General features: G+C 38.7%; 2 protein-coding genes across 3 annotated transcripts in view; both read right to left on the bottom strand.

Annotated features, from left to right (window-relative positions):
• Positions 1-2,566: 2,566 nt before the first annotated feature.
• LOC135102873 (uncharacterized) lies at positions 2,567-7,766 on the bottom strand. Its single transcript, XM_064008469.1, has 5 exons — positions 7,458-7,766; positions 4,299-4,510; positions 3,699-3,841; positions 3,210-3,366; positions 2,567-2,993 (listed from the first exon to the last, which is right to left on the bottom strand). Exons 2-5 carry the CDS (start codon positions 4,391-4,393, stop codon positions 2,963-2,965), a joined length of 426 nt encoding a protein of 141 aa, XP_063864539.1. The 5' UTR covers positions 4,394-4,510; positions 7,458-7,766; the 3' UTR covers positions 2,567-2,962.
• Positions 7,162-10,625, bottom strand: part of LOC135102874 (uncharacterized) — a 42,789-nt gene continuing 39,325 nt past the window's right edge. Inside the window, exons 7-8 of one of the 2 annotated variants that reach the window (XR_010269818.1) lie at positions 10,273-10,488; positions 7,162-7,516 (exon numbers count right to left, since the gene is read on the bottom strand). Coding sequence is in view for 1 of the 2 variants with exons in the window: in XM_064008470.1 (XP_063864540.1) it covers positions 10,478-10,488 (11 nt within the window). In the remaining variant the exon portion in view is untranslated. Of the gene's footprint in view, positions 7,517-10,062; positions 10,489-10,625 lie in introns of those variants that run through there. The other variant, XM_064008470.1, reaches the window with a different exon arrangement.

The raw sequence follows: 10,625 nt of genomic DNA, 5'->3' as shown, positions 1-10,625 counted from the left end.
AGCCAGCCACTGCCCTCCTTCCCCAGCGCCACCTGTTACTGGTCCTTCAACCACAACCACAAACATACACACAAAAGTTCACATGTTATCAAATAACATGTCAAATAATATCCTCATTTTCCTTTCCCCACTCCACACCCACTACATGATTATGAACGGAAACATCACTCACTGCTGCACCGTGTCACCGTAACACAAACGAACGCAGGACAGACTCAACTAAAATGTTCTCTCTCTCTCTCTCTCTCTCTCTCTCTCTCTCTCTCTCTCTCACAGCCACAACCACAAAAAAAAAAAAAAAAAAACGGTTTGGAAGGGTATTTCTCCAGTTAATAAAGTCAAAATGTTGTAGATCTGTTAATAGAACTGTAAAAAACGTCTAAAAAAAAAAGTCGCTTAAATTACAGGCCTTTAAAGGCGTGTTTCTTCTGTTAGATTTATAGAAATGAAGTTAATCTTGCACAAGAACCGTAAAAACACCATTGAAAACCCGTGGAACTACTGATAGAGATAGAGAGAGAGAGAGAGAGAGAGAGAGAGAGAGAGAGAGAGAGAGAGAGAGAGAGAGAGAGAGAGACAGAGAGAGAGAGAGAGAGAGAGAGAGAGAGATAAACATACACACAGACACACAAATGAAAGCATTTATTAAGTCGAAGTATGCTGAACTTTATTGATATTATTGGTTGACAATAGTTTTAATTTTTTATGGTTTTGTCTTATCTTTTAATGTAGTTTTATTAGTTTTATAATACTTGTTTTTAATTTATTCTTTACAATATTATTTTTTACCTCCCTACTTGGTAGCTGGTATATAGCAACCTTGTTTGGTACATACAAGCCAAAGCAGTGGTAAATAAGAGCCAGTACATAGCAGCCCTACAGTGGCACATATAAGCCAAAACAGTGGTACACAGGAGCTGGCACATAGCAGTCGAATGTACGTACCAGCTAACATTCACACCAGCACTGAATCCTGTCCCCTACCCTATTTAGCCTTTGCCAAACCGACTCAGCATCATAACTATGGTAACAATTTCCACAAGCTACTCCTCTCCAGCTACGTGTTACCTTCTTCCTACACTTCCCGCACTCTTTGTCAAACATTTCTACTCAAAATGGAGCCACTATACAACCCACACACTCCAATAACTTTTAATGTTCAAGATCTGACGCTTAGTACTCACCCTCACGTTGCCATTCCTCCAGTGTATGGGTTCTGATTCAAAAACTGTTGGTTTCCTGTTTTTCTAATTTCCCTTACTTTTTAAAGTTTCAATCCCCTTTTTTGAATATTTTATGTTTCTGTATTGTGTTTTTTTGTTATCTTAAGCGAGTTTTATTTATTTATTTTTTTTTTATATTACTTACATTATGGAATCTCAAATCGACAGATTAGAAGATAAGTTTATGTATGTATGTATGTAGAACAACAACACCTAAAGAGAGCACAGCCATGGGCATAAGATAGATTAAAATCTTTATAGTAACAGTTGCATTTTCAAAACTTAAAAGCTATAAGAACAAAAAATAGACATACATATATTGCATGCAGTCAGATAAAGACAACACACACACACACACACACACACACACACACACACACAGACACACACTATGAGCTATGACCTCTTTCCGTATAAGAACAGCTGGCTGGCTAAGTGACCAGTAGACGAGCATAGGTGACAGGTGAAACACACACACACACACACACTTAATAGAAGAGGAGGTAGTAGGCACCTGCTAAAATGATAATTACTCCACCTAAAGCACTAGATCAGAGGATGCTGTGAACTTGTGATTTCAACCACCTGTGACCACACTGAATGTTTCTCTTTGTGTTTCACAATACAAGGGGGCAGTCAAACCCTTCACTCTAAAGACTACTCTCTTCCTTCACACAGAACTACAAGCATCTAATTACACACACAACCTTCACTCATAATTTAAAATCATGGCAACTCATACACAAGCCTTAGAATCCCCATCTGGGAAAGGGAACAACAAATGTCCCCAGGACGGACTGTTCTTCTGAGATCGACGCTAAGTGTCTTGACACCCCCACTTAAAGGCTAATTGTTTATGCTTGTGCTGAGGAAATAGGAGTGTAAGAATCTAAGGGAAGTGTTTATGTGTGTGGGAAAGAATTATTATGAGTAAAAGAATACCTCCACCTATCACATCCCCAGTTAAAGCTCACTAGTTCATATAACAATTCATGAAACTCACATATCAGTTTATGGAAATGACACTCTTAGTTCCTATTCTAGTTATACACATGAAACTCACTACACTTCATGACATAATCACTCTGGGCAATTGTGTATATGTGATAGCTGTACTTACCATCAATACAAGTGGTTCTGTCGAGGAAGACTGATAAGTAACTGGCACAGATACACAGATTTTCCCTGAGAGGTGCGGACACGTGGGCCTCTCATACATTCTCCCCCACCGCACCCCACCTTAATGGTTGTAAACGTGGATGACTCAAGACCACCCCCCTCCCTCGAGTTGTGAAAAGGCAGAGGTTAGCAGAACAATAACCAAAGGTACTTAAACCACAAAAGAAACAGAAATTTCATCTATATTTAAGGAAAGTGCTTTTTTCGGGAGTCATTTTAAGTACAAATAAAAATGGATGAATACAGGTCTTTTTGAGTCTAAATCCCCATCAGAACTCATACAACAGAGATAACTGATGATATAAACAAAGTAGGAAAACCATCCAGTTCTAGATCCAAGTGTCTGTTAAACTCAGGAGGTGAAAAGAGACTCACCCATCAATGGCATTCACAGCAGTTGCATGAGAAAGGTCCAGTTTATCAGTCACAATGGTGCAAGTCCAGTAGCCATCCCAGGAAATCATCTGGATCTTGTTTACCGAGATGTCTGTGAACTAAATGTTCCCATGGATCCAGACTGCAAGACCATCCACTGTCATCTCATTCTTCTCCACCAGCACCTAAGGAGTCTCTGGACTGCTCATATGGGCTCTGTGTGGGTGGGGAATAGAAATGAGGTACTGTATTGTACTATACTAATACTACAGTTAAACATATGCAGTTCAGTTTCAAGACACATTCCCCTTCTTGCTTGGGGTTACAGGGATTTACATTATCTGGGAGGATATGAAGTAGGGATCCCAATGTATAAGAATGTCCCAGAATACCCAAAAGGTCCCTTCCATTGCTTGAAGTTACTTGCATTACCTATAAGAGATGAGATAGGGATTGCCAGAATCTGCCATGCAGTGCATGTAGTTGGAAGAGTGACGGCGGTAGCCAGGCTGACTGCAGCAGTGGAAGCCACCAGTGGTGTTAGTGCAATATTGGAAGCAGGACCTGGGCGTCACACACTCATCAATGTCTGTGGCAGAGAATTACACCCTCAGGAACACAGATTTGGTGGGATGTTTAGAAGAGCGGTTAAAGAATGATATCTGTACTCATAAGAAATGCATATCACAAGCATAAATTATACAAAATATTAAAGACTATCCTATCTGCACATCACTGTATACAAATGTGGATAACAGATCTTAATCATACTCATGAGACAGAATCCTTGTTGAAATATCCTAAGAATAATAAAAACATCCTTGGAAACCCCAGTAACTTCCTCTTTAGACTATCAGATGTAGAGATGAAGGGCCAAGATGTTTGAGAATAAAGACTGAAGAGTGACACTCAAGTCCTCACCTTCACAGTTAAACTTCTTGATGAATCTACCCTGGCTGGTACTGGCAGTAGTAGTTCGGCTCCACAGTGCTGACGCAGAGGTGCCCACACCCGCCATTCTTCTCCCGGCACTCATCAATGCCACACGGCAGCACCATCTAATCCTGCCACAAGGAAGGCATTTATTTCAGTACTGTGTGGATATAATGCGGTATACTTTTACTCTCTACATGATGTTATTGAGAGTTTACTTGTTAATCAAAATCTACACTAGTGTTAGATGACTGGCACCAATATGTTTAATTCAGTTTGGGATGACATTTTTCAGAAACAAAGAATCCAATAGAGTTACTTAATGGCAATATCTTCTGTCCTAGAGAAACCTCCAAACAATTTCAAAAGTCTAGCATGGAACAAAGTGGGTTAAGGAGTACACTGAGTGAATGAGTGAGTTATATAAGCAAAGAAGTCTCCTCATCTCCCCATTACTGCAAGAAAAAAAACATCAACTCACCAACAACAGAATGTAAGAAGATCTACAAATCTAGTATGAAATAATGAAGGAGATGAGGACTTGAATGACTGAGTGAGCGATTGACATAAGCAAGGCAGTCTCCTCACCTCTCCACTACTGCAGCCCTTGATGACGTCACAAAGGCACTGCTTCTGGATGCACTTGCTGCCAGTTTCTTCAGTACCCCCTGACAGTCTCTCATGCAGTTTCCATCAGCACCGTCCAACACCCAGATAAGGATGTCAGTGCACTCAAAAAGTTCCTCCAGTAGGTCTGGCAGGAGGACATGCCACCAATGTCCCAGATATTCAGCTTGTAACTGTTGAGCACATAGATTGAGCTTGTACTACCTAGTGAAGATTTATTTATTTATTTATTTATTTTTATTTATTTATTTATTTTATTTATTTATTTTCATGTAAGAGGAGCACTGGCCTAGGGTGACAAAAGGAATGGGAAAAAAAAAAGGCCCACTGAGTTGCTAGTCCCTAAAATAGATTCAGTTTTATGTACCAGGAAAACAAATTCAGCTATTTTCTATTAAGAGACACAGATTCAAATATACTTACTGAAAACAAATGCTTTCCTGCAACTACCAAAGACACAAATCCACCTTTACTTATATTGGAAACAGAATCAATCTTGCATTTGCTAGGGACCCATATTCATCTGGTATGTACTAGGAACACACATTCATATTGTATTAGTGGGAATACATATTTATCTCATACCAATTGGGAATGCAGCAGCAGACTGCATGTATTCAGGACACAATTTAGTTTTTATTGAGACTAATTCAGCTTATATCTATCTAGAATACAATAGCAATAGTGCATTCACGAACCTGGTGAGGTTCTGGCATTTAAGTTACGTTATTTGGGTTACTTGGGGAGTGTGGCCAAAATACCTCAAAACACACTCACAACACGCCAAGACATCCACAAAGTTCACCCAAACGCACCTGAACCACACTCATAACATCCTAAAAAACAACAAAACTCACTCAAACACACACACACACACACACACACACACGAAAAAAAAAAAGACTCAAAACACCCCAAAACACACTAAAAAATCCTTAAGAAAACTCAGACAAATCCAAGACATTGAAAACTCACCTAAATATGAGAAAACTCATTCATTCACACCTAAAACAAGCTTAAAATACCCAAAACACACTGAAAACATATCACAACACCTCAAAACACTACAAAAAGAAAAAAAAAAACACCCAAATCACACTAAAAACATCCTAAACACTCAAAATACCCTGATATACTAAAAAAAAACTCACCCAAGATAATGAAAATATGCTGAAAACATCCAAAACACACCAAAAACATCCCACAACAACTTAGAATACCCATCAAATTTACACAAACACACACAAAAGATTCTCAACACCCCAAACTCGCCAAAAAGAAATCACCCACACTCAAAACATCTAAAGCACATCCAAAAAAATCCCAAAATTAATTCAAACACACCAAAACACACCCCACAACACCACCGAATATGACCAAAACACACCAAAACGCACCCAATACACACCACACATTCAAATACACCTAAAAGACCCCACACACACAAAAACTCATCCACACCAAAAAAAAAAAAAAAAAAAAAAAAAAAAAATCACAGCACCTCAATATATCCCCAAAACCCACATAGAACACTCCAAAACATACTCAAGACATCCTATATGGCTAAAAATACGTAAAATACACAGAAAAACATTTTTTGCCTCACTTAAAACACCCTAAATTCACCCAAAACACTCAGGTAACAGCAAAATATACATCCCAAGCACATCTAAACACCTCCAAAACATTTTCAAAACACACCACAACACTCCTAAATACACCCAAAACACTTAAAACATCCAAAACACACGAAATATTACAGAAAAAGGAAGGGCAGGAAGGGAAACTAAGCTAAACGTTGTCATCTTGGTTATACCTGTTTTGCCTGCTCCTCCATTTCTCATTATTTTTTCCTCCTCTTCCATTTCTCTAATTTTTCTCCTTCTGCCTACACACCTGAGTTTGGAAACAGCTGGAAACACCTAGAAAATACTGGAATTTACGGTAAATATTGATGAGGAGACACTGGAGCCGAGCGAGTCCCGGATCCTTGATGACGTCACGGGCGAGCTGCCGCCAGCCCGCTGGATTACGTACGTAACGTATTTAATTTTGAAATTGACCTCTAGAAAAAATGAAGCTAGGCTCGAATGTCTTATATATTCTGATTTGATAATTACTCTAATTAATATTCACAATATCAAAACATCTCCAGCCTGAGCAGTTGTAAAGAAATATTAGTATGAAATATGGAAAAGTGTTGGAACTTTGACACCATTAAAAACACTGAGAAGTCCACCCATTTCACTTTACACACGTAAAAAAACACTTTAAAAAATCTGCACTATTTTTTCAAGCATTGCAAAGTTAGTTACAAGCTAAAATAGAGAAATAAAAAAATTGAAAAAAAATGACAAAATCACCACTTTTAACGGGATCGTAAGCCTATTCAAAGTCCACATACTTAACTCTATAGGAACGCAAAACACTTTAAACATCCTAAACGATTTTTTCACGCAATAAAATCTTCATTAAAGCTTTAAATAAAAGAGCCAAGAATTGGGTTGAGTAAAAATAACCGTATAAACCGCCTTTTATTTACGCATAAAACAACAGCAAATTCAGAACATTTACTTAACTGAAGCAAGAAAAACACTTGAAAAGCAAGAAGAGATTTTTAGAAACCATAAAATCTTACTATACATGTAAAATAAAGTCATTCATAAAAATAGAAAAAAAATCTTGGAACCAACAAGTTGGCGCAGGCAACAATGCATCAAAGCGGCCCTCGGGGGCGACCTGAGAGGGGGAGCCAGCCGCCATAATACCTCAATTATTTCTTCATGAAAATAAAACCAGGCAATGGCGGATATATCTGACCAGCGGATATGAAGGGTAGACATATGGCTCCATCTTGTGATATGTTTAGCTTACAATAAGTGTGAGATGAAGCAAATAAAGGCTGAAAACACTGACTCCCAACCTCTACCTCAGCTGACAGCTTGTTTACATATTGATGAACTTTCAATATTTCTCTAAATCTCCAACTGTTTCCAGACTCAGATGTAAACAAAATCTAAAAATAAATCAACCTCAAAAAATACCTAAAAAACGACTAATTAAACCTAAATAAACAAGAACGAAGGCTGACTAAGGGGTGGCTGGCAATGCTGGACTAACCTTACATACTCATGCCTCTCTGGTGCTGCTCAGCGGTGGTCGATGCAGGGAGAAGCTGCCTGGAATAAGGAAACACTGCTTAATAGAATGTATGGGGCAAGACTGACCAGTGCTGATGAAAACACTAGCCAGCCAGCCACTGCCCTCCTTCCCCAGCGCCACCTGTTACTGGTCCTTCAACCACAACCACAAACATACACACAAAAGTTCACATGTTATCAAATAACATGTCAAATAATATCCTCATTTTCCTTTCCCCACTCCACACCCACTACATGATTATGAACGGAAACATCACTCACTGCTGCACCGTGTCACCGTAACACAAACGAACGCAGGATAGACTCAACTAAAATGTTCTCTCTCTCTCACAGCCACAGCCACACAAAAAAAAAACGGTTTTGAAGGGTATTTCTCAAGTTAATAAAGTCGAAATGTTGTAGATCTGTTAATAGAACTGTAAAAAACATCTTTAAAAAAAAAAAAGTCGCTTAAATTACAGGCCTTTAAAGGCGTGTTTTTTCTCCTGTTAGATTTGTAGAAATGAAGTTAATCTGTCACAAGAACCGTAAAAACACCCTTGAAAACCCTGATAGAGAGAGAGAGAGAGAGAGAGAGAGAGAGAGAGAGAGAGAGAGAGAGAGAGAGAGAGAGAGAGAGATAAACATACACACAGACACACAAATGAAAGCATTTATTAAGTCGAAGTATGCTGAACTTTATTGATATTATTGGTTGATAATAGTTTTAATTTTTTATGGTTTTGTCTTATCTTTTAATGTAGTTTTATTAGTTTTATAATACTTGTTTTTAATTTATTCTTTACAATATTATTTTTTACCTCCCTACTTGGTAGCTGGTATATAGCAGCCTTGTTTGGTACATACAAGCCAAAGCAGTGGTAAATAAGAGCCAGTACATAGCAGCCCTACAGTGGCACATATAAGCCAAAACAGTGGTACACAGGAGCTGGCACATAGCAGCCGACTGTACGTACCAGCTAACATTCACACCAGCACTGAATCCTGTCCCCTACCCTATTTAGCCTTTGCCAAACCGACTCAGCATCATAACTATGGTAACAATTTCCACAAGCTACTCCTCTCCAGCTACGTGTTACCTTCTTCCTACACTTCCCGCACTCTTTGTCAAACATTTCTACTCAAAATGGAGCCACTATACAACCCACACACTCCAATAACTTTAAATAAAAATGTTCAAGATCTGACGCTTAGTACCCACACTCACGTTGCCATTCCTCCAGTGTATGGGTTCTGATTCAAAAACTGTTGGTTTACTGTTTTTCTAATTTCCCTTACTTTTTAAAGTTTCAATCCCCTTTTTTGAATATTTTATGTTTCTGTATTGTGTTTTTTTGTTATCTTAAGCAAGTTTTATTTATTTATTTTTTTTATATTACTTACATTATGGAATCTCAAATCGACAGGTTAGAAGATAAGTTTATGTATGTATGTATGTAGAACAACAACACCTAAAGAGAGCACAGCCATGGGCATAAGATAGATTAAAATCTTTATAGTAACAGTTGCATTTTCAAAACTTAAAAGCTATAAGAACAAAAAATAGACATACATATATTGCATGCAGTCAGATAAAGACAACACACACACACACACAGACACACTATGAGCTATGACCTCTTTCCGTATAAGAACAGCTGGCTGGCTATGTGACCAGTAGACGAGCATAGGTGACAGGTGAAACACACACACACACACACACACACACTTAATAGAAGAGGAGGTAGTAGGCACCTGCTAAAATGATAATTACTCCACCTAAAGTACTAGATCAGAGGATGCTGTGAACTTGTGATTTCAACCACCTGTGACCACACTGAATGTTTCTCTTTGTGTTTCACAATACAAGGGGGCAGTCAAACCCTTCACTCTAAAGACTACTCTCTTCCTTCACACAGAACTACAAGCATCTAATTACACACACAACCTTCACTCATAATTTAAAATCATGGCAACTCATACACAAGCCTTAGAATCCCCATCTGGGAAAGGGAACAACAAATGTCCCCAGGACGGACTATTCTTCTGAGATCGATGCTAAGCGTCTTGACACCCTCACTTAAAGGCTAATTGTTTACGCTTGTGCTGAGGAAATAGGAGTGTAAGAATCTAAGGGAAGTGTTTATGTGTGTGGGAAAGAATTATTATGAGTAAAAGAATACCTCCACCTATCACATCCCCAGTTAAAGCTCACTAGTTCATATAACAATTCATGAAACTCGCATATCAGTTTATGGAAATGACACTCTTAGTTCCTATTCTAGTTATACACATGAAACTCACTACACTTCATGACATAATCACTCTGGGCAATTGTGTATATGTGATGGCTGTACTTACCATCAATACAAGTGGTTCTGTCGAGGAAGACTGATAAGTAACTGGCACAGATACACAGATTTTCCCTGAGAGGTGCGGACACGTGGGCCTCACATACATTCTCCCCCACCGCACCCCAGCTTAATGGTTGTAAACGTGGATGACTCAAGACCACCCCCCTCCCTCGAGTTGTGAAAAGGCAGAGGTTAACAGAACAATAACCAAAGGTACTTAAACCACAAAAGAAACAGAAATTTCATCTATATTTAAGGAAAGTGCTTTTTTCGGGAGTCATTTTAAGTACAAATAAAAATGGATGAATACAGGTCTTTTTGAGTCTAAATCCCCATCAGAACTCATACAACAGAGATAACTGATGATATAAACAAAGTAGGAAAACCATCCAGTTCTAGATCCAAGTGTCTGTTAAACTCAGGAGGTGAAAAGAGACTCACCCATCAATGGCATTCACAGCAGTGGCATGAGGAAGGTCCAGTTTATCAGTCACAATGGTGCAAGTCCAGTAGCCATCCCAGGAAATCATCTGGATCTTGTTTACCGAGATGTCTGTGAACTAAATGTTCCCATGGATCCAGACTGCAAGACCATCCACTGTCATCTCATTCTTCTCCACCAACACCTAAGGAGTCTCTGGACTGCTCATATGGGCTCTGTGTGGGTGGGGAATAAAAATGAGGTACTGTATTGTACTATACTAATGCTACAGTTAAGCATATGCAGTTCAGTTTCAAGACGCATTCCCCTTCTTGCTTGGGGTTACAGGGATTTACATTATCTGGGAGGATAT

This window comes from Scylla paramamosain, chromosome 8 (genome assembly GCF_035594125.1).
Source record: "Scylla paramamosain isolate STU-SP2022 chromosome 8, ASM3559412v1, whole genome shotgun sequence".
NCBI classification, from domain to species: Eukaryota; Metazoa; Arthropoda; class Malacostraca; order Decapoda; family Portunidae; genus Scylla; species Scylla paramamosain.
This window is presented reverse-complemented; position numbering and strand designations above follow the sequence as displayed.